This window comes from Rhinolophus ferrumequinum, chromosome 27 (genome assembly GCF_004115265.2).
Source record: "Rhinolophus ferrumequinum isolate MPI-CBG mRhiFer1 chromosome 27, mRhiFer1_v1.p, whole genome shotgun sequence".
Taxonomy (NCBI): Eukaryota; Metazoa; Chordata; class Mammalia; order Chiroptera; family Rhinolophidae; genus Rhinolophus; species Rhinolophus ferrumequinum.
In genome coordinates this window covers 684,428-708,526 of record NC_046310.1, presented here as the reverse complement: position 1 = coordinate 708,526, position 24,099 = coordinate 684,428, and the positions used below count along the sequence as shown (strand labels likewise).

Sequence of the window (24,099 nt, the reverse complement as noted above, 5' to 3'; positions counted from 1 at the left end):
CCCTCTCGTGTGTTTTCTTCCCGTTAACTTGCTTTTCAGTATTACCCTCTGACTCTGGGCTTTCTGGGAAGAAGCACTCCAAATTAAGTGCCACATATTGTGTGGTCCCCGCTGTCTCTGGGCACACCCTACCACAGTGGGGTTGGTTCACATCGTGGTTCCCCCAGGTGGGGAGGCAGGTCCACTGGGAGAGTTCATGGGTCAGCCCAAGGCAAGTCCCTTTAGGGAACAGCGTTCCCCACTTGAGGGGAGGGTGCTTAAGGACCACTTCTTGAGAGGGTAGCTGTAGAGCCCTTGGGGCCACTGTTTGGCAGACTGCTTCTACAGTCAGGTGTCCAAGTGCATCAGATGGGGACCAAAGGCCCCAGGGAAATCCAGGCCCGGCAGCTTCCCCAGGGCCCTGCCAGCCCAGGCCGACCCAGGTGCCCATTACTGCTGAGTGCTGACCTCCTGCCATTTTTATTTCAGGATCTGCAACTGTATCTCTCCAACCTGGCGAACCAGATAGACCGAGAGACAGGGACCGGGGACGTCCCCCTGGTGATCCTGCTGGACGACCTGAGTGAAGCAGGCTCCATCAGCGAGCTGGTCAACGGGGCCCTCACCTGCAAGTACCACAAATGGTGAGCTGGAGGCAGGGCCAGGCTCATCCCAGCGGGAGGGGGGAGAGGCCGGTCCAGTCCATCGGGCACGCGTGGCAGAAAGCAAGCGTTACGACGTGCCTACGTAAAGCCTTGTCCTTTCTGCCCACAGCCCCTACATCATAGGCACCACCAACCAGCCTGTGAAAATGACACCCAATCACGGCTTGCACTTGAGCTTCAGGTGAGAACCATGGCCCTGGGTGAACCTTCCAAGGGTCTGTAAACAGTGACGTGCCAGGATGTGGCCCGACGGCAGTAGACAGCAAAAAGAACGAACCAGCCGGAGCCTTCTGGGCTGGAAAGAGAGGGGGGAGCTGGGGAGAGGAGAGGATAGCAGAGCTCAGACACAGCTGGAATTCCAGTTCTCTGCCCGCACGCCCCTCAGCCAGGCCGGTGAGGTCAGCTGGTTGTCTGAAGAGGGTCGCTGGTTGGAGAAGCAGCTTTGCCCGCCCAGGGCTGCTGCCCTGAGTTCAGCTGAGCCCACTGTGACTTAAGAAGAAAGCCGGGAGGCAGGAGGAGGAGGGATGGTCCCCTTGCCACCCTGACCCCGCTTCCATCCCTGGCGGCAGGATGCTGACCTTCTCCAACAACGTGGAGCCAGCCAACGGCTTCCTGGTTCGCTACCTGAGGCGGAAGCTGGTGGAGTCGGACAGCGACGTCAACGCGAACAGGGAGGAGCTGCTGCGGGTGCTCGACTGGGTGCCCAAGCTCTGGTACCACCTGCACACCTTCCTGGAGAAGCACAGCACCTCAGACTTCCTCATCGGTACCGCCAGCCTGTCCCGCTCGGCCACCTGCAGGCCCCTTCCCTCGGGGTCCTCGGCACTCAGAGCCACGCAGCACCTTCACTGCTTTGAGTGCAGTTAGCACCACGCAGGCAGGCCCCCTGGAGCTCAGGGAGCTAGCCCCTCCCTCGTTTGTCCCAGATAGTGGGGCTGAGGAGGGGGCACGGGGGACGTCAGAGCTGCCCCACTCCCTCACCTTATTCGGGGGCCTCCCCACCATCTGCCGCACCTGAGTGTCCCCGATCCCGTGGTTGTCGGAGCCCTCTGCCTGCTGTGGGGAGTCGCAGAGGCCGTCCTCAGCCACCTTCACGGCCTTGTGCCTTTCCGCAGGCCCCTGCTTCTTCCTGTCCTGTCCCATTGGCATTGAGGACTTCCGGACCTGGTTCATCGACCTGTGGAACAACTCCATCATCCCGTACCTGCAGGAAGGCGCCAAGGATGGGATCAAGGTGAGCGGCCCTGAGTGCGCGGTCCCCAGGGTCAGGCGCCTACCTCACCGAGCGGGCGCCTGGGGAGGGCTGGGGCCTCTCGTCACGGTCAGCGAGTGAGGCCCTGGGCAGACCAGCCTGCTTCGCTGCCTGCACCGCCATTCAGCAAATGGCCTCCTGACGCTGCCTCTGGCACCACGTGTCCAGCCGGACTCGGATCAGAGCAAACGGAGAAAGAAATGAGCTAAGAATGAAGTCAGACCCTATGACAGCCTTAGCTGATGACTAACAAAGGGTTACCTTGGCCGAGTTACTCAACCTTCACACCCTCCTGTGAAAAAGGAGAGGATGCATTCTGCCTAAAGCACCAGGTTGTTTTAAAGACACATGAAGTCTGTGCCAGGATTTTTAAAACTTAGACTAAGAACTTGGTGCAGAAGGAAGATGTCAGTTTTTAAAGCCTCCTCAGTTTTGTCACCAGTAACTTGGGGCACAGTCACCGGTAGTGTCTGTTCCAGGCCTCACTGCTGGCCGTGCATTGTCCATCAAAGTAGCCGGTTCTTGTGACAGGAGCCTCCTGGTGATGCAGGACATTTCTAGAGATGGGATCTGTCAGACTGGTGCCAGAAGTCATCATTTCATTTCGTTTTGATTATGAACAGTTTTCCAATTTAAAAGTACTTTTATACAGGTAACATCTGTTTTCACCAAAGTCAAAAAAAATTTTCAAGGTATTATTGCTAAAGTGGAAGAACTTCTTACTTGAAGAGTAAAATTGTGGGGTCCTAAGAGTTGTACGTGTTAAGTTTTAACACAAAACAGTTTTATCAGCTTACACCCACGTATTTCCCGTGCTAGAAAGTCGGAGAAAATTCCATGGGATCAGAGCCTGAATGTGTACATTTGAGGCAGTGCAGCCGCCATCAGGAAACCGCCTGAGCCCGCCGTTGGTCTGGGTGCCTCTCCCGTAACCCATGTCTCCTCGTCTCCAGGTGCACGGACAGAAAGCCGCCTGGGAGGACCCAGTGGAATGGGTCCGGGACACTCTTCCCTGGCCGTCGGCCCAACAGGACCAGTCAAAGCTGTACCACCTGCCGCCCCCCACCGTGGGCCCTCACAGCATTGCCTCACCCCCCGAGGACAGGACAGTCAAAGACTGCACCCCAAGTTCTCTGGACTCAGACCCTCTGGTGAGTGGGAGCCCTTGTCATGTTAAGACTAAGAGGGTTGCGGTACTGAAGTCTTCACACTTCACATGCCCTGATGGGGGTGGCAGGACAGTGCCCGGAAGGACAGGACCGGGGAGAGGCCCACGAGGGGCTGACTGTCAGAGTCCTGTGTCGCTCAGACCGTGGGCTGGGACCTGGCTTAGGCTCAGCCAGGATGCGTGCCCGCTGGGCCCAGGGCGTCCGGCAGACCCAGGTGGGAATACCGAGCAGACAGGTAGAGCAGCAGACACGTCTCTACAGCCACCTGTCCTCCCGCCAGTGTCCTGACATGGCTTTAGTCTGCCAGGTTTCACTGATGCCTGCAGAAAGCAGGCTGACACAAGGGACAAACCCGGGGAATAGGAGCAGTGCCTGTAACCAAAGGAGGATGGGTCCCTAAAATATACAAAATTCCCCAAACACTTCTAGACGGGCGAGTGGACAAAGGCCGTGAACAGGCATTTGACTAGAGGAAAGCAAATGGCCGGTAAAAACGTTACAAGATCCCTGACCTGTCCAGTAATTGAGGAAGTGCATGTTGAAATGAGGAGACACCGGTTCACATCGGCCAAAGTAGCGCACAGAAGCCCAGACTTCACACGCGGGTCCAGGGGGTGTCACGAGTGACACCGCTTCACAGGCTCCGTCGGCAGAGTCTGTGGAAAGTGGACCTGCACAGATTCTGTGACCTTGAAGTTTTTCCTTTCAAGTAGGACATTCTTCCACATTAGTCTTAATACATTTTTATTTAAATTTGGACTTTGTTGAAAACAGATGTTACCTGTGTAAAAACACTTTTACATCAGAAAACTGTTCGTAATCCTGTAAAAACTTGGAAGGTAGATTGAATAGAGGCTCCACCAGGCCTAGCTGCCACGGAGGGGCACAGGCTCATAGGGGCCCCAGAAAATGAGAGGGACGGACGACTACACTGAAGGGCTCAGACGGGCCGTGACCGGTAGGGTCTGAGCTGGGGAGGCACGGAGCCTTGCTGTGGCCTGATGACCTCGTGGCACTTGGCACAGTCCTCCCGACATGGGCTGGTGGGTCCCGGCCCTCTGGCCTGTACAGGAGTGCGAGCCCCTGGCAGGCACAGGCATCTTGTTGTGTCTGTCGTCCCCCACACATCACAGCGTGGCACGTGCGCAGCACACGCTCCAGGTAGGGCAGCCGAGTCGTGGCAGCTCCTCTACGAATGACCTCTGCGGTCTGGGCTCCCAAGCCCCCCTCTGGAATTTCTATACTTCCCAGAGTCCCAAGTCACATTAATCCATCTTTTCGCCACTTTTCAGATGGCCATGCTGCTGAAGCTTCAGGAAGCTGCCAATTACATCGAGTCTCCAGATCGAGAAACCATCCTGGACCCCAACCTCCAGGCCACACTCTGAGGGCCCAGCAGTCACTGTCACCCCGACAGCAGGACGCGGCGCCAGCTCTGTTGGCTCCTCCTCTCCCTGCTCCTCTTCCAGAGCCTGGCTCCCTGGCCCGAAGGAGACAGGAAGGAGAAGGAGGGGAGGACAAGGGCAGCTTCTTGGCGCTGTACCTCTAAGAACTTCCCAGCACAGACTGGTGGGGTGGCGTGTGGGAACTGGTGTCCCCTGGACACGCGGACGGGCCTCCTGTCATGACTCTGGGGAGAAGACGATCCTGGGTCTTCTTTCTTGGTTTCTTGTCTCGTTACAGACTCCTGGGCTTTCTGGGGGAGGGGTTCAGAAGACATGCAAAGAACCTGCAGTGGGTCCTCCCTGAGACAGTCCTGACGGGGAGCCTGAGGGAGGCAGCGGGAGCTCCCGGATTTCTCACAGAGTCTCCCCAATCCCGGCACCACTGCCAACAACTCCTCCCCCAGAGATCTGGCTGGAGCCCAGAAAAAGCAGCATGTGGTTTAAAAAATGTTTGACTCAATCTGTAAAAGGTAAAAAAAGAAAACAAAAAAAAAGACAGAGAAGATGAAGCTGGAGAGGGGAGCGAGGTGCCAAGACAAGGAGCGCTGCCCATCCCTTGATGACGCAGGGACAGCTGCCAATCTAAGAAGTCGCCAAACCCCAAAACTAACGTCGCAGCCTTCAGAGAAAGACGGCCAGCTCGGTCTATACCCCTAACTTAACGCACGAGCGTCAATAAACCCCGCTTTTTATTTTTCAGTTTTGTTTTTTGTTGCTATTTTTTCCTCCCATTCGCCTATTTATTTTCCTTTTCCTTTTTTTCTTTTTTTTCCATCTCCTCACACGTTCACAAGATGCTTGGGCTGCTTTTCCAGGGGCTGGTTTGGCTTGTCCAAATGGGTTTCCTGTGGAGAATCTGACGCCATCCAATTGGCACCAGCTGGGCACCTGCCGTGCCGCTACCTTTGGCATCCGTGGGGCTTGTACGAGACATGAAGTATCGGTTCAGAAGTAGTGGGAGGAGAGGGACGGTGACCACCCTTTCAAGAAAGCACACATTCCGCCTGCGAGCTCAACCGCCAGCCTCTGGCGGGAGTGGACCGCCGTGGCTTGATGGGCGGCTGACTCTGAGCTTCACCCTGGACTAGAGGAAAACCAGGAAATGAGATACGTCCCTCGGTCTTGCAGCCTGTCCGGCCCCTCACGGTACAGTTCTGGTGGCAGCCCTTTGCCTGGCTCCATCCCAGACTCCTAGCGGGCCTTTACTACTGGTTTGCGGCAAGTGGAAATTCACTTATAAGGGACCGGACATCTGTGTCCCCTCAGAATACAAGGCTCAAGGCGTGTGGTTTGGTGGCAGAGATGTGCCTTCCGCAGGGATCCGCCTTTTGCAGAAGCCGCTTGGGAGGTCTGGCAGTCTGTCTGCCTTCATTCCACTGAAGAGCTCAAAAATGACAGACTTGGGCCCTTGCGTTCACCACCTCGTAGGACATCCCCTTGTTACCTTCAAGGTCAGCTAAGAAATGGAGCCAAAGCCCTGGGGCCAGCTAGAGAGGCCTTTGATTAGGCCCAGGGCCTGGGAGCAGAAAGCCTGTGATCCGCTCGGATGGGCCTGGAGGACTGTGGGCTCGTGCTTATCTCGGTGGAGTCTCCTTCTGGCCGTTTCTGAAAGTCCCACAGGCCAGATCCAGCAGCTCAGGGTGTGACAATCTGGGCCCAAGCGTTTGCTCTTCAGGTTCCTGATTGCACGAGACCTTGTCAGAATCTACAGGCACACTCACCGGGCCAGCTCTCCCACCCACCTGGGGTGGAGGCGTCTGAATCTTCATGCGAGAATATTTTCATTTAGGACCAGAACATGGTCCCGATTGTTCCCCAAGCAAGCTTCTGCCTTCACGTGGGGATGACCGGGCGTTCCTGCTATTGCTGCTGTCCATGTCTCGTGAAGATGCCCACAAGGTCCCCAGGCCGGCTGTAAAGTATGGTGGGAAGAGGCCGCTGGGCCGAGGATGGTGCTGACACCATTGCCTTAAGGTCCCTGCTATGTGGAATGAGGTGGCCCCAGAGCCGCGCACTCTAACCTGGGAGGAAGGGAAGACCGGCCGGGCCTTCAGACCCAGGCGTCTCCCCAGCCCTGGCCTGAGCTCCAGCCCTGTGGCAGGGCTCAGACTTTCAATGCCATCTTCATCCGGTAGTTGGCCCTTAACTCTGTATTTTCTGGTGCTGCCCAGCCAGTGCCTTCTGTGATGGATGTTATTGGCTACTTGACAAAAGGAAAGGGGAGAACCCCTTCCTCTGTTCCAACTGCCTCAGACCCCCAAAGGAATTCTTGTCTGCCTGGTAGCCATGGATACCACCGTGAATTTATCTGGAGGCCTCTCGGTATAACTTCTCACGTCTACGTCTGGGATGCACCCCCTCTCCTCTCACTGGACTGCTGCATTTAACCCAGGCCTCCCCCCTCCAGGTGCTTTCCTCCAGAAGGTGCCCATCTAATGAGTGGTGTTGAAGCTAAGCTTTCCCTCTGGAGCCTGGGACCCTGTTTACAGCTGTGGGGCCTGTCATCTCACTGAGGAATCATGGTCATGTGACAACGGCCGAAGGTTGAGCGTCCCCATGGTGCTATAACCCCTTGGGACGCGCATCCAGACGTCTCTGAAACAGAAAACCTGAGCACCGCCCGAGAATGAACGAACAGCAAGAGCAAATCCACAGCATTCTCCTACCCATGCACCTGCTTCTGGGTGAAGACTCCTGGAACCCCTCAAAAAAAGAAAACTGGGTCCCATAGCTAAATTTTCCATGCCCGGGCACGCTCCAAAGAATCCAGCCTGAGACTGGAGCTTGTGCTCTCCCCTTCCTCTCCAGCACCCGACTCACTCCTCACCCCAATTGGCTAGCAGATGACGTGGTTCCACAGCCAACAGCAGCCCTGCGAGAGCCACGGCTCCCGGCGGCCCTCATCAGGGTGCCTCTCGTTTCCGGATGAAGATGACCAACACGTTCTGTCCAGTGTATCTGTTTCTTGAACCTGCCTAGGCATTAACAATAAAACACTAGGTCACAGAGGCTCACGTGGGACCTCACGTCTGTGTGTGCGTGTGTCTGTGTGTGCGTGTGTCTGTGTGTGCGTGTCTGTGTGTGCGTGTGTCTCACAGAGCAGTTTGCTGTTTCCTGTCTTCTGAGGCTTCACAGAATATTTTTTAAAAATCTGCTTTGTGACCCCCTGCGGTGCTCACCTGTCTGTGTGTGAATCCTTGTACCGACGTCTTTTTCAGGTAGTCTAACCTCCAGAAAGCCAGAGGCTGGCAGGGAAGAGGGTCTGCTGAAGAAAGTCCTTAGTGGTTGGCATGCTTTCGTCTTGAGTTCCCAACCTTCTGACCACTATATCCATAAGGACTCTGGACAAAGGAATGATTTTCTTGTTTCATTTCTCGCCTCCTAGTTTTTCTGGTTTGCAAGACTCCAAGTGGACCTACCATCATCGCCTTTTCCCTTCTAGCTCCCTGACACAAGGTTCGCACCATTCGGAGACACCCCCTTTCTGTGGCCTGAGGGGTAACTATCTCCTGTAGTATCGCATAACAGTGGGAGGAAGTGGTGGGGGCCTGCTCTCCCCACACACCTCTCAGCACCTGGCACAGCACCATGGACAGAAGCCCTGCACATAAGAGAGGTTTCCCTGGCCCAGTGAGACTTGGTCCTCACACCAGGATGACGGACAGACCTACATGACACTTGTAGGGTCCCTCCTTGTGTTCGGGAGAATTTGTTCTGTCCCAGTCACACATGTAACACAGGGTTCAAGTGCTGAATTAACCCAGACCACCAACTATTACTCCGCCGTGTTTTTTCCTTCCTTACTCCTGGGGCTCAGCTAAGCTGAAGCTAGTCAAGTAGACTGTACAAGCCCAGCCCACTGGCGGCTGAAACGTACCTCTGCAGAGGGTTTACTAATGGAGACGGGTATACTCAGAAATGTGCTACACTCTTAGATGGCTGACGGCTGGCAAGTTCTGGTCCGTGGCCACAGGTAACAAAATGGTCTTAGGGACAGTATGTCCCAAAGGCCAAAGCCTGAAGATACCGCCCTTCACAATGGAATCAGCTTTATAGATACTCATGCGCCCTCAGTCAAGCTGATCAGGGACCTACGGGGCCACCAGCGTGGCCCTCCCCCCTGCCAGGGCCCATGTGTGTGCGTCCACTTGGCATAGCCCTGGGAAAGATGGAAGTAAACGGGAAGATGGTAGAGTTTCCAAGTGAGGACACCAATCAAAATCTGGGAGCTGCAGGGAAATGAGTGCCGTGGAAAATTGAACCTGTGTATACGGGGTCCTCCCAGGTTGCTGTTTTGGCTCTTTCTCGTAACGATCCTGCCGTGGAGAATTTCCTGCGACCACAGCGGTCGTGGGAGCAGGTGGGCCCCGGCTCCTTGATTCAATAGCTCATTTCTCACAGCAGTGGTTCTCAGTGCGTTTCCAGACCAGCAGCATCTGGGTCTGGGAACGTGTTAAATACAGAATTCTCAGGATAGCTCCCGGCACTCTGTTCTCACAAACCCTCTGGGTGAGTAAGACGCACGCTCCAGTTTGAGATTCACTGTTTCAGAGGGAAGGCCAAGCATCAGAGTTCCCACACTGAGGACCTTTAGGACCAAAAGGAAGAAGGTCCTAGATTATAATTCAGACTTTAATTTCAAAGTCACCGTCTTCATGTTTGTTTTTCCTTTTATTTAACACAGGAAGAAAGGGGGGGTGTGCTTTGTTGGGGGGGGGCATTACCATCTCTTTTCATAGAAGACAACCTTCAGAGACAAATCTCATGACTCTGAAAGTGTGACCCTGGCAAACCAAGGGGCTTCAGCAGAGGAAAAGTCAGAGGGCTTCCGGCTGGATTATTTGTATCTACTGTGAGTCCTCTTCTGATTATGTAATAGCACGGGAAAAGTCCAAAAGTCTAATTTGTGTTTCCATGACAACTTGCTACCCTGGCAACATCCCTCTCCCTTATTTGAGTTAGAAAGAGCATTGCTGGCTCTGAGGACCTGGTCATGGCCTCCTTCCCCAGGGCAGCTAACAAGTGAGGGCTCCAGGATCCCAGGACGGCCCCTTCTAGCCCTGCTGGAAGGGGGGGGGGAAGCTCCCCGAGGGAGTCAGCACAATGAAGAGACAGTTCTGGAAACCTAAGTCCCTGGGCCCACCCTTTCCTTTCCCCATGCCAGGGCTGGGATCCAGAACTACTCAGCCATTGGGACAAAATAAAATCCTTTAAAAAAGGAACTTTGTATCTTTCCAAACAAGATAAAATCCTTTAAAAATGGAACGTTGTATCTTTCCAAAGTCACAGACTAGCTGATGAGACTGTTTACAACTGGTTTGGGTTGAAGTTTGGTTTTCCCTGTGAAAGAGCTTGTGGGTAGAGGACAAACATGCTAGCACAGCCTCCACAGCTCCAGCCTTTGGAGAAAGGACTGAAGCCTGAGGAAGGCGGTGTAAAACCACTGCACTCACATGGCCCTCTGGGTCCCCAGAAGGCCAAGGGGGGTCCTTGGGCCATCTCTGTCCTGTGGCTCTTCTGCTTCCCTGCCATTTCTGAGACCGATTTCCCGTCATCAGGCAGAAGCCCCCACGTCCCGCCAGTCCCAGCTGCTGCTGTGCAGTAGCCTCCCACTTCCGAATGGTTTTTGTTTTTTTTTCACAGAACAATCTTTTAAAAAATGAATTCCAACCCCTGCTAGATTCCTTCCCCCACCCAGTCCTGTTTTAGGCGGCACTGTTTACGAGATGGAGTCCATTTCTCAAATGCATGGCAATCCTTGAGGAAGGTGGGCAGGAATTTTTGCAACACTTTTTAACTTACTGGGCAGGAAATCTCAAACCAGGCGACGTGTATGTCTGTGTGTTTGTTTTGTTTTTTCTCATTTGACCCTCCCCTCTGTCTCTCTACCCTCTTTTATATCTAATGTAGAGAAAGCAAAACTGAATCTGGGAAAGCAGAGCAATGTATATACTTGCGGTAACAATCATGACGGGCTGTCCCCTCAGTAATTCGTTTTAAATAAGAAATTGATCGAAAATTAAATCCATGCCAGGGCCTGCTGAAGAGCCCCTCTGACCTGGACCCTCTGACCAGGAGGCATGTCTCCTCCCAGCAAGACTCATCTGTTCTGATGCCGTTTGCGTTTTAATAAAGTTATCTCCTGTGTGTCCACTGACTGCTTCTCTCGCTCACGGTCTGCTTTCTGTCTCCGTTTATCTCATGGCTCGTGCCTTGCTCTGGAAGGGAGACTGCGGCCATCTGCCTAACCCAGAGCTAAACCCACCTGGCCGGGAAGGTCACATCCCCTTCGCTGGGAAAGGGGGGGTCCTGCTTGCACACTGTGGACCTAGCGCTCCACCAGAACTCGAAACACCCAGACTGGAAGTCGGGGTCCTCAAGTCCTCCCGTCTACTGCCACACCTTTGGAAAATGTACCACCCTCTAGACTTGCCCAAGTGTTCTTGGGGTACAAGTGAACCTATGAGGGAAGAAGTTGTTCTGATGGGGTTCAGCTTCCCCTGGCCACCGACAGGAGGAAAAGAAGACCTCCTTCCTGTTCCCTACTGTGGGGAGCAGGGACGCCCTCTTTCCCATGACATGGCGGTAACAACCCAGCGCCCTTCTCTCACGGGTGGTGCCACAGTGGTTAGAGCGCTTGTCAATAAACCGAGGCACCATGCTTGGAGGAATCCTCAGAGGGGGTGACTTGCCCCCTGATGGCCCTCTCTCAGCATCCAGTCTTAGTACTGGACTAGGCACTGCTAACTGGTGTCCTTTGCCACTTGGGAATGACAGGGCTCCTAGAGACCTTACTAAAAACTACCTGTTCCTCCGTGCTCTCGAACCTCCCCGTCCAACAACAGCTGCCTTCTACCCCTTCTGCCACTCCGGACCGCCCTGCTCCTCGTTTTCAACCCCACTCAATAATCCTCCACGCTGTCCAGTGCTCAGGAGCGTCCCTGCTCCTGCCCGGTCCCAGTCCCCGCCACCAGCCCTGGAATACCCACACTAACCGCGTCCTGTTCTTCCACGTCAATGTCCAGGCATAATTGGGGGGGAAAGAAAGAGATGTTGTCAGCTAACAGGATTCCTTCTCAAATAGTCACATACGTACTTACTCTGGAAGAAATACGTTTCCCACGCAGGTGCTCTCACCTGGCTGGCCACTTTCCAGTTTCAAGGTGGGCTCGTGAGAAGCAAGGCGCTGGGCCTTCGGACGCCGGCCCCTCCCCACCGCCCCGTCCACTCCTGTGTCTTCTCCCCTACCTCCGAATTCCTGAGGCCAAGAGACCAGAGACTCCCTGAGCCAACGTGTTTTCAGTGTTGGGTGGCGAAGGTTGGTTTAACTTAGAGCCGTTTCTGACCCAGCCCCGTCTCCTTAGGGCCCTTTCCCACGCCACCTCCTCTCTACTAACGCAGACGTCCACCTGAGACGTCCATGGGTCTAAAGTCCTTTATTCCGAGTGAGTTTGCTAACTCGCTGGTCCACTTCAGGAAAGCCCGCTAACGAACCCCCCGGGGCTCCCTTCCGCAGAAATCCCGAGCGCCGCCCGCGGAGAAGGGTGCAGTTCTCGTCCTTGCGGCAGGAGGCGCTGTCTGCGGAGGCTGCGCCCCTTTCCCCGCCCCCCGGCGCGCCGCCGCCTCTGGTGCGCAGGCGCGGCTTCGCGGATTGGCCGCGCGCGGGAGCCGTCGCCCAGTGGCGGGTCCCGGCCGCGGGCCTGGCGGGCTGAGCGCAGCAAGATGGCGGCGGCGGCGGCGGCTGGCGCGGCCTCGGGGCTGCCGGGGCCGGTGGCCCAGGGCCTGAAGGAGGCGTTGGTGGACACGCTCACCGGGATCCTGTCCCCAGTGCAGGAGGTGCGAGCGGCCGCCGAGGAGCAGATTAAGGTGCTGGAGGTGACCGAGGGTGAGTGAGGGAGTCGGGCGGGAGCGTCCCGGGGCGGCGCGGACCTGGCGGCCGGCGGAGGCGCGGACACGGCCTGGCCGGCGGAGGCGCGGCCCGCGGACACGCTCGCCCGGCCGGGGGTCCGACGGCGGGGCCGTCCCGGCGCCGGGGACGCGGGGCGCGCAGGGCCCGGCGGAGGCGCCATCGCGGCGCGAGGGTCGCCCGGCGGGTTGGTGCCCGAGTTACCAACGGGCCGGTGGTTCTTCCCCTTCGCGGTTCCCAGAAACCCGGGGAGATGCACGTGCGGCTGCTGCCGCCCTGCCCGCGCTGCCGCTCGTTCCCGGGCCCGCCGCGCTCCTTCCGGGCCGTGCGTGCTCGTCTTTGTGCGGGGCCCGTCGTCCTTTGTCTGCCGGGCTTTGTCCCCGGCCTCCCGCGAGCTGCCCGCAGGGATGCGGAGAAGAGCGGACTGCGGGCTGCACGTGGCCTGTGCGTTTCCTGCCCGGGGGCCTTTCGCCTGGAGGACGGGCGGCCCTCTCGGTCTCTAAGCAATAGATGGGGTCTGTCGGGCCCTCCCTGGAAGAACCCCAAGCCCTCAGAACCCCCAGCCGCGCCCACACGTGGGGAAGTGTCCGTGGCCCGAGCACTCAGAGCCTTCACTTGGCTTAGGACTTTCACTGGGAAGAATTGAACACATACGTCCCTTCCATGGAATGTCCTCTCCTCCCACATCGCGAGGGAGCGGTTGAAAACGAATTTGCCTCTAATGAAACACATGGCGATATGGGACCTACGTGGTTAGGGACGGCTTTGCAGGTGGGGTTGTCATTGTCATCGTTCTTAGTGTGTCAGGCCCTGGGGAGGCGAGGAGCCGCCACGGGACGGGAGAAAGGGACGGGAGAAAGCTGCGACAGCCGCGCTGGGGCTTGACCTGCAGGACGTGCATCCTCCTGGGGGAAGCCGGCCATTCACATTCATGCCTCTCCCTCCGCCAGGTGTGAAGGAGGAAGAGTGCCGACGCCAAGCAAAGGGACCTTAGCACCTCAAGTTACTGTCACTACTAGAGTCAAGTCGAGGGCAGGTGCCCTTCCTGAATGATTCCCGGTGTCCCTGATGCCCCAGTGCAGGTCTGGCAGCTTCCTAGGAAATGTGACCCTCGCTTGTGTTGCAACTGCCCACCCGCAGCCCCGCTTGGGCTCTGGCCATGGTCTCATCTGGGCAAAGGCTGTTCTAAGCGTCCTAGGGTCTTTTTAAAGGCCTGATCTCTCCCTTTCTTCATCCTTGGAGATGAAGTGCAGAACTTTGCACTTGATGGAGGCCACTGATGGGGATAGACTGAACCCTCCCCCACCCCCCATAACTGACGGGTCGTGTGCCGTGGGGCTCGCCCGCAGGCATGGACGGAGGCTTGGTACAGCGCAGTCGCAGTGGGCTGGTGGGAAGACGTGGGACTCACAGGGTGAGACGTGGTGTACAGGGTTGGGTCAGGTCTGGAGTTCAGTGCACTGCGTTGGGCCCTGTGGGACTGTGTTTTTCAATAGTGTGGTTCCTCATGTTTATTTTAAAAGTACAGAAACTCACCCCCTTCGTTATCTGGAGGATGGCGATCCATTGGTCACATACAGTACCTCACTTCTCTCCTCTCTTCCTGTGGCCTTTCAAGTTGCGTTTTGCCTTTGGGCAAAGAGTTCCTCCTGTCTTACGTTCTGTCTGAATGTCAGATGTTTCCTTACCATGGTTGGCAGCCACTGCCCCCCTTTTCATGAAGACATAGCACCTGACCTCCCAAGCAGCGTTTAGCGATACGCCTGGCTTGATGACACCGGCAGGACGTTGCTCCTGCTGCTGCGAGGCCTGCGGGCCCAGGTGAGGAGCCGGGCTCGCAAAGGAATGAACAAACAATTGGCCGCTCCTTCGGCATTGCTTCACATCGCAGGGGGAAACGCTTGCCTTTTGGTCCTAGGAACTTGAAGTTCCTTAAAACTTGAAGTTTATGAGAAATCTGGCCGTTGGTGTTTATTATTTATTATTTGTGTTCTGGTACTCTTCTGATCCTTTTTGTGGTGCCACAGGCTCAAGGTTGTTTCTAGTCCATCCGTGCCTTCAGATAACAAGCCTTTGTGAGCCATTTTTTGTTGCTGCACATGGGCGACTGGCACCAACTGATGCCGAGATGAATTGGTCTGTTCCTTGTGATGAGCAGGTGTGCCGCCGGCCTTGGCTGCCTCGTCTTGAAGCTTAAGTGGGAGAATCTCTAATGTAATTTGGGGCAAAAGGGCACAGGTCAATTGTCAACTCCCTGTTAAATGGACAGACAAGAAAGGTTGACATGCTCTGACCAGATTCCCGGTTAGATTTTCAGAAGCAATTATCTTAGGAAATTGAGGTTGCTGGAGCCCAAAGTACATCCTGCTCATTTGGTCGGCCAGCTGATGTTTTTCAAATAGTAAGTTGCCTGTGATTAGTTAACATAGGTGTCAGCAGGAGCCCGTTTTCTTAAGCCAAGGACACGAGTAATGGGAGAGAGTCACCTGACTTACGGGTCAGCTTCAAGACGATCAGGATGGGTTCTTCCTCAGAAGGGTGTCCTGGAATGACTTTCCTGCGTCCCTGTGTTTGCCATCCTCTCTAGTCACGTGGTACTTGAGGACCCCAGCAAACATTTCTGCATCGTTAACAGGGTTAATTAGAGAAGGGTCAGGTGCCATCGCCACCAGCAGACTCCCATCCTGAGTTGAGAAGCCCGGCACTGGCAAGTTGGGAATTCCTGTGTTATCCAGTGTCCCAGCAGGTACTTGGTACCTTTCATCTTTCTTGGGGTTGAGATTTTGAGTTTGGTCAGCAGCGTTTGCAGGAATGTTCTGCCTCAGTAGAGTGAAAATAAAGGGCTTTTTGATCTGTGAGAGCATTTTTCTAATTCCGTTTATTTAATAGGCAGGGTCATGTCAAGCATTTTATAAGCATAGTGATTAAAAAGACTGGGGAATTATGAACTGCCAAAGATCTCTTGCATCAAAGCCTTCCGTTCTCTACGCAGCTTCATCAACGCCTCTTGTCTGAGTTCCAAGGTGGTGACTTCTGAGAATGTCAGCGCTTGATGTTTGCTGTATTTCTGCCTTGCTGATTTATATCGTAGAGGGGAGCTTTTCCTTCTTCTCTCGACTTTCCTCTAAGAGCAGCGTCACTGAGTGTTGGAGTGGCTGGCTGCTTTCATTCTCCAGGCCAGCGTAGCACAGCACCTGCTTTCTTTGCTATATGGCTAGTTTAGACTCACAGGCATTTTCTTTTTTTAGTTATTTCCTTTTGTCTGTTAGAAATGGAGACATTTCCCCCCTCGTTTGACTTTGACATAGTTTTTGCTGTCTTGCTCCCAGCATATACCGTGTTTCCCGGAAACTAAGCCCTAGCATGAATTTTCAGGATGACATCCCCTGAACATAAGCCCTAATGCGTCTTTTGGAGCAAAACTTAGTATAAGACCTGGCCTTATTTTCGGGGAAACATGGTGTGTCACAGAACATACTTGTTTTTCTTTCCTTCCACCGCCATTACTTGAACCGGGCAGGGGGACTTACCTCTCCCTCCTCTTTCCTGGCATCAGGTGCTGCCCAGGGTCTGCATTGCTCCCCCCATCTTAGAGGCCTAGAGAGGTAACCCTGCCGGCTGGGAGTTTGCTTTCTGGTTCTCATGGGCACTTTTCTGGCTCTCTTACAGTGTAGCATAAGCACTGTCACCTGCGAAGGGCGCCCCTCAAGGATCCAGACGCACTCGTGGGCATGTGGCGGGCACTGAGCCGGGCAGAAGGCGGCCACGCTCGGAAAAAGGCCAGTGGTGGAGTTTTCTTCTTCCTTTCAGCTGTGGTTTTGTGGTGTTTCCCAACTCCCAAAGCAAAAAGGGGCTTCTCCAGAGCTCTGCTCAGCGCTCCTTCCTCCCAGACCGTCCTGTTCGCACTTCTTCGCACTGGTAGCTCCCCTGACTGTCAGAGCACTGTCAGGTGTCACGTGTGTAGCAGGTCTGTAGGACCACTGGCGTTTATGTCTTCTCCTTTATCCTGCGTGCTCTCCTACGCCAAGGTTTTAATAGATAATGTTTTTGCCTAGTGGGGTTAAAGGGGAGCAAGGATGATGGGAGGGAACAAAAGACTAGAAGACCAGAGAAGGGGTTCAGGAAAGAGGGCAAAGAATTTTTTAGGAAGGAAGCCAGAGGATGCCATTTCGGATTGGATTAAAGGCATAACCAAGAACCTAGAGTCGGATGTAAACCCAGATTAACAGAATGGGTCTGTCCTTATTTCACCTGGGGAAAAGGACCTAGAGAAATTACAGTTCGCAAGAAAAATGGCTTTAGAAAGCTCACTGCATACCACCCACTTGGGAGCGATCCCTTTGGCTGACTGCGTAGATTGAGTCTTAGTGTAATCTAACTGGTCCTTTCCAAACAAAAAAAGGCAGCGATGTATGTCTGTGTCTCGTATGTTTTCCTGCATTAATCATCTCCAAGTACGTTATTCAGCTGTTCTTTCGAGTGCTTTCTAAAGAAATTATGTTAAAGACACCAGTCAGCAAAACTGGAAGCCCCCCAGCACACACTAAAATAAACACAAGTCCTTTTTTTTCCCGATATACTTCATTGTGTTCCTCCCAGAAATACTGTGTTGTCTCTGAAGAGAATGTTGTAAATGGGGCTGTTACTGCTGGAACCACTGAGGCTAGGAGCGACTGTTGACTAGACTTAAACAGGTCAGAGCATTTGCGGAGTTCTCTCGCGTTCCCTGCTGTGCAGAGCTCACCTCAGCGCCGCGCCACCACCACTCCCGCAAGGCGTTTAAGTACACGGAGGTTTTCTGGTAGGAGATTCTCCCGTGGGGCTGAGGTCCCTCTAACTCCAGTGGGTGTCTGTGTAGACAGAATAAATTGGGCTAAATAAAATAATAATTGGTAAGGTTAATAATTGATGTTTTTCCCCCCGTATATCTCCCTGTAACCTAGTGAGGTCTTTGTCTTTGAATTTTGGGGGGTTTCCAAACCAGAACTGATCATACATATGGTCGCTGTTTTTGAAACTCTAGGAGCTGTAGAGAAGAAAATCTCTTCTGTTCATCCATCTGGTTTTTAAATTTGTCTGTAGTTACTGGTGATGATGTTCTTTGCAGATTTTCTTTCCCATTAAGACTTTTGTGCAGAGAGTCGTCTTACTCGAACTTTCAAGCTGCTGCTTTCCAGTGTGGAGGAAATAAACTTTCAGAGAAAGTCCGTCTTCCAGACGCTTATTGCAGGTACAGGCTCCTGCTGACTTGGGTCTGAGGCCCGTCTGGGTCTGACCCTTCTGATGATCTTCTCCTTCTCATCATCCGTGACCGGGATGAGTGGGAATGCGGGTGTGATCTTTGAAGGTCACCAGACAAGATGAAAGCGTCCCCAGCCTGGCCGTCATTAGGAAAAACGTACTCACACTAAGTTTTCTCTGAAAAAGGAGGCTTGCCATTCTCGGGGATGAGCAAGGACCCCAGAGCAGCAGGCGCTGTGTGCAGTTCTCCTCGTCTTCATGCAGTAATGACTCCTCACTGGTACCAGTGTCCCTGAGGGGAAGTGCGTGGCTTCTGTCCTCTCTCTGAGCCACAGTGTCACCCTGCAGCTGCGACAGTGTGTGCTTTCACTGCAAAGGTGATTGTCCGGCTCGGTTTAAGCTGTAGCGTCTCACGTTTCAAGCCCTTCTCAGAAAGATTCATTTATTCCTCTGTATCTCTTTCACACTGTATCGTTAAAGATTCTGTCCACCTTGATCTCTTTTTAGTTTGTCCCTGTGGTAATGAGCTAAAACCTGTGCTCTTGCCAGGGACGTGAAAACCCATCCTATCGTGGTCCATACAAAAATCATTGGAATTGTGCCTTAGAAGAAAACTGTATGGCTCAAGTGGTTTATGAATTTGCCTGACGTCATTCTGAAGGACGTCAAGGAAAGCAGCCCAGAATCGGTTGACTGTATCCAGGGAGACCAAGCCTGGTAGGCATTGACATTCTAAGCCGACTTGGGGCCGTAAAGTCAGCATCCATTATCACACTACGTGTCTGAAGTCCAAGGAGGTATGGGCACCCTTGCAAGTTCTTTCTCCTTCTTTGGTTGGGTTTCACACATGGGTGCTTTTGGGTTCCACTTAAACATTGGTAGCCAAGAGGTCTTCCTAATTGATGTCCGACTCATCTGCATTTAGTTCTGAAAGTTGACGCCCCTGTCTTTGGGGTTGTGGACACCTACTGTTTCTTCTGCTGTAAATGGGTTCTATAGCCTGACCAGACTCGGAACTAGCTGAACTAATCCTAAGAATTAGAGTGGGGTTCAATATCTTTAGAGGTGATTCTGCAGGATTCAGGTGTTTACTGTGGTTTTATCACTTAGTAAATGCTTTAGAAAGAACATGGCTTCTTTTGCAGTGGTCTTGCAAAAAGTCTTCTTTCCTGAGTGAAGTGATAGGTATCATCAGATTGTACCAAAAACTGCAGCTTAAAATAAGGCTGTAATAAGAATGAGTTAAGTCGCTAAGGTTCAGTGAGGTACCAGGACGTAAAACTAAAATGCAAAAATCAATAGCCCTTATATTCACAAACAGTAAAAGGTTAGAGGACATAATAGAGGCATTAAAAAAAAAAAGTTTACAATAGCAACCAGAAAGATTAAACACTTTGGAATAAAATTAACAGGAAATGTACAAGCACCTACTGGGGAAGCTTTTAAACACTCCTGAAAAACTTAAAAGAGGACTTGAGTAAATGGAAAGACACATGCTGTACTTGGATAGCACTACTCAGCACTGTAGATGAATTAAACAAGTTCATTGTGAAGTTCACAGGAAAACAAGCGTGGAAGAATAGCTCCAGAATCACTGACTAAGGAAATCTATGAGGGGACTGGTTCTACCAGACATGAAAACATCGTATAAAGCCTCTATAATTCAAACAAAGATCACGAGCAGTGGCACACGAATAGACAAGTGGAGCTGTGGGATAGAATAGAAAGTCCAGAAATAGTTACAGGTATCTTTGGAAATTAGTAATCCAGAAAAAGGTGGCATCTCAAATCATTGGGGTAAAGATGGACTTTTTAAAAAAGCTGCTGGGACATCTGGGCAGCCATTTGGAATTAGATCAGTATGTTACACCATACCAAAAATATAAGTTCCAAATGGATTAAGAATCTAAATATTAAAAAAATAAAATAAAACCATACAAGTTGTAGAAGAAAATATTAGTGAATTTTTTCCTTTAACTTTGGCATATGGAAAGGCTTTCTAACTACGACTTGAAATCCAGAGGCAATAAAAGAAAAGGTTGATAAATTTGACTACATAAAACATTTTTAATTTGCATGACAAAAAATACCATGTAAAAAGTCAAATTTTTTCACAGCATATACTAGACAAGAGGATAATTTCCTTAGTATATAAAGAGCTCTTAAAAATTGAGAGACAAAGGACCAGAACTCCAAGAGGAAAATGGGGGGAGACATGGACAGACAATTCACCCCTTCCCCCTAGAAAAGACAGTAAAACAGCACTGGAACTTACAAAAGAAGTTTAAAGTCACTCATGATTAGAGAAATACCAGTTAAAACAACACTGCGCTACCATTTGTCATCTATCAGACTGGCAAAGTGTTTCAAGTATGAGAACACATTCTGTTGGTGAGGTTATGAAGAAACACTCTTAACATGGCGAGTGGCAATGCAAAGCGAGTGGCAATGCAAAGCGGTGCAGTCCTTCTGGAGGAACATTTGGCCACACCTGACAACACTGCGTTGCCTTTTGACCCAGAAAGCCCACTTCTGGGAATCTAAACTGAAGATACGCCTTCAACAATATAACAATACACACCCACAATATTATTTACTGCAACATTGTTTGTAAAAGCAAAATATTGGAACGATCTAACTGCCCATACTTAGGAAAGTGGCTGAATAAAGTATATACATCTATACAGTGGTATATTATGTAGCTGTAGAAAAGAATGAGGAATCTGTGAACTGGTTTAGAATGAATTCCAGGATATACTGTGTTTCCCTGAAAATAAGACCTGGCCAGACCATTAGCTCTAACACGTCTTTTGGAGCAAAAATTAATATAAGACCCGGTCTGGGTATTATACCCAGTATTATATTATTATATTATGTTACATTATATTATGTTATGTTTTACCCGGTCTTATAGTAAAATAAGACTGGGTCTTATATTAATTTTTGCTCCAAAAAGACACATTAGAGCTGATAGTCTGGCTAGGTCTTATTTTCAGGGAAACACGGTACTGGAAACTGAAAGAAGTCTAAGTGCGAAAGAGTATCTGTATACTACTTTTCATGTAAATGAGGGTATAAGAAAATCACATGTATCTGCTCATTAATGCAAAAGAAACACAGGAAAGATAAACCAGGAGTAGTTTGGTTACCTACAGGGAGTGGTGGAGAAGGAGTGGAAAGAAGTTACTGGGGAGGGATGTTCTTGGTAGGTGCCTTTTTGTATCATTTTCAGAGTCATAGTCATGTTTTACATACCCCCCCCAAGGGAGGCGCCCAAAGTGGAATGCAAGTAGTAACAAATAAACCTAACTGTATCACAAATGAGGAAGGTAACAATATTATCAGGTGTTGGAGGAGAAAAGAATTCACCTAAGTAACTTTGGAAAATAGTATCTTGACTACATGTTGTAAGACTAAAGTCAGAAAGAACTATACACAAATTGTTTTCTCTAGTTAATATATGTTTTTCCTAAGAGTATGGGTTAATCATTCTGTAATTAGTTTATTGGTAGAATAATATTGAACAAATAAGTAAATGTATTATAGATAACGAGAGCCAGTGTTATCACTGTCAGAGAAAGAATTGCAAATAAGAAAAGGAGGAACGTGGAATGGCCCTCGAGGTATTGGTTGGCACCTGAGGCAGAGTACAGGTGCCTCGAGACTAGGATGCGGTATGTCCAGAAAACCTCCTAAACAGAGAATATCGCAGGTTGAAAATGCACTTAATACACCTCAGCTCCCAAACTCCAAAGCCTAACCTACCTTAAATGTGCTCAGAACACGATTTCTAAAAAACGCTGGCAACACAGTAGACTGGAGTGGCACTGTTTACCCTCGTGGTCGCGTGGCCGTGGGACCGTGGATCGATGCTGCGGGTCTGCACCGTATCGCTAGCCCAGGCAAAGATCAAAATCCAAAGTACGGTTTCTGCTGAATGCATATCGCTTGGCACCACTGCAGAGTCAAGCAATCATAAGTGGAGCCACTGTAAGTCAGGGACCCTCGTGGATGGGTGGGTGGGTGGGTGGAAGGAAAAGGAAGGAGGGAAGGAAGGGTGGATGATGGATGGATGGTGGATGGATTGATGGATGATTGATGGAAGAATGAAGGACGGATGGATGATGGATGGATGGATGGATGGATGGATGGATGATGGATGGATGATGGATGGATGGATGGATGGATGGATGGATGGATGGACGGATGGATGTGTAGGCTTCGGTTAGTATAGTTGACCCTTGACGCACATGGATTTGAACTGTGCAGGTCTGCTTATATGTAGTCATCTCAAAGAGTTGTACCCATTGCAGAGAGGACAACAGTACCTTAATGGTGGGGAAAGCCGGCAGACTCCACATTACCAAGTGAGCGTGGTTAATTAATGTCACCAAGAATAGAATTGATGGACACTGCCCTCCCCAGGGTGGTGTCCTGAGGACACATCATCGCATCTGGTGTTCTTGCCAAGAACCCTCAAGTGATAAGGACGAACCTCCGTCAAAGGCACGTAGAGACAGTCTCCAAAGAACTGGTCCTTCCCTAGCCACGTGTCCTGGTCATCAAAGGCAAGGAGAGAATGAGGGGCCGTCACCACTGGAGGAAACTGAGGAAGCAGAACAGCCCAGGACAGTGTGGGATCTTGGATTGGATTGGAAACAAAAAAAAAGACATTGGGGGGAGACTGGTCGGACTCCAGTGAAGTCTAAGTGCCGTCAACAGCAGCGCCGTGTGAGTTTCTGGTCTGGTCACTGAACGACGGGTGAGTAAGTGGTTATCATCAGGAACAGGGGTGAAGGAGATCCAGCTTTTCTTTAAGTCTAAAACTTACTTCAAAACAAAACATTTTTAAAAATAGAGACGTAGGTCATTTTCAGTAGTTTTTACCCTGTTACTTGGATAAGCCGTGAACATGAAACATGGCATGGACCACTTAGGTTTTCTGTTGCATAAATGCCCTTTGGACGGTTATCCCGGTGGAACTTCCCATGGAAAGTAACTTTTGTTACATAGATAGAAAAGACTCAGTGTACTCATGAGGGGCAATAAAAATAAGAATAGCACAATAACTGACTGTTTTTAGTTACAGAGTTTTTATTTTTCTTGTGCTGAGAACTTTTAAGATCTATTCTTGTAGCAACTTTCGAACATGCAGTACAATATTAGCTGGGGTCCCCCCCGCCCCCCGCCCCCCCCCTCCCCGTACATTATTCCATCCCCAGGACTTACTGATTTTATAACTGGAAGTTTATACCTTTTGACTCCTTTCACCCACCTGCCACCTCTGACAACCAACAATGTATTCTCTCCATGTGGGAGTTTGTTTTCTTGCTTTTGTTTTTAGATTCCACATATAAGTGAGATCATACTATGTATCTTTCTGTGTTGGACTTATTTCACTTGGCATAACGGCCTGGAGGGCTCGCAGGTGGTGTTGCAAATGGGAACATTTCATTCTTTTTCGTGGTTGAGTAATACTCCATTTGTTCTTTCTTCATTCGTCCATCCATGGACACTTAGGTTGTTTTCATATACACCATTAAGCAATGCTGCAGTGAACATAGGGTGTAGCTATCTTTGTAAGTTAGTGTTTTCATTTACTTTGGAGAAATGCCCAGAAACAGGATTGCTGGGTTGTGTGGTGGTTCTGTTTTTAGTATTTTGAGGCCCTCTGTACTATTCCCCACAGCGGCTGCGCCATTTCCACCCCACCACTGTTCACAGGCTCCAATTTCTCCACAGCTTCACCAGCCTTCGTCGTCTGGTTTTCTGGTCGTCGCCATCCTAACGGGTGTAGGTGGTATCTCGTAGTTTGGACTTGAGTTTCCCTAACGATTAGTGAGATGGAGCATCTTTTCATGAGCTTATTGGCCGTTTGTGTGTCTTCGTTGGAGAAATGTCTATTCGAAGTCTGTTGCCCATTTTTGAATGGGGTTATTGGTTCTTGTTGAATTCTAGTTTGCTGTATGTTCTGGATATTAATCCCTTGACAGATATATGATTTGCAAATATTTTTCCCATTCTGTAGGTTGCCTTTTTACTCTGTTACAGTGTCTTTTGATGCACCAAATTTTTTAAATTTTATGAAGTCCAATATGTCTATTTTTTCTTTTGGTTGTCTGCGTTTTTGGTATCATATCAAAAAATCATTTCCAAGTCTAATGTCATGAAGCTCTTCTCCTGTGTTTTCTTCTAGGAGTTTTATTGGTTTAGGTCTTACATTTAGGGTCTTGATCCAATTGAGTTAATTTTTGTATGTGTGTCAGGTATGGCTCCAGCTTCATCCTCGCACACGTGGACGTGCAGTGTACTCATGTAAAGACTGTCCTTTCCCCATTGAGTGGTCTTGGCACCCTTGTCAGAAATCATTTGACCGTGTATGAGAGGGTTTATTTGGGGCTCTGTATTCTCTGCCATGGGTCTGTATGTCTGTCTTCACTCC

General features: G+C 51.1%; 2 protein-coding genes across 8 annotated transcripts in view; both read left to right on the top strand.

Annotated features, from left to right (window-relative positions):
• Window positions 1-7,519, top strand: part of NAV1 (neuron navigator 1) — a 183,251-nt gene extending 175,732 nt beyond the window's left edge. For all 7 annotated transcript variants that reach the window (XM_033099890.1, XM_033099889.1, XM_033099888.1 and 4 more), the window contains 6 exons: window positions 469-623; window positions 754-825; window positions 1,214-1,410; window positions 1,760-1,878; window positions 2,850-3,047; window positions 4,358-7,519. In XM_033099890.1, the coding sequence (XP_032955781.1) occupies window positions 469-623; window positions 754-825; window positions 1,214-1,410; window positions 1,760-1,878; window positions 2,850-3,047; window positions 4,358-4,453 (837 nt within the window). In that variant the 3' untranslated portion in view covers window positions 4,454-7,519. The remainder of the gene's footprint in view (window positions 1-468; window positions 624-753; window positions 826-1,213; window positions 1,411-1,759; window positions 1,879-2,849; window positions 3,048-4,357) is intronic.
• Window positions 7,520-12,196: 4,677 nt separating this feature from the next.
• IPO9 (importin 9) overlaps window positions 12,197-24,099 on the top strand; it is a 34,231-nt gene continuing 22,328 nt past the window's right edge. The window contains exon 1 of the mRNA XM_033099483.1: window positions 12,197-12,395. Coding sequence (XP_032955374.1) covers window positions 12,233-12,395 — 163 coding nt within the window. The 5' untranslated portion in view covers window positions 12,197-12,232. The remainder of the gene's footprint in view (window positions 12,396-24,099) is intronic.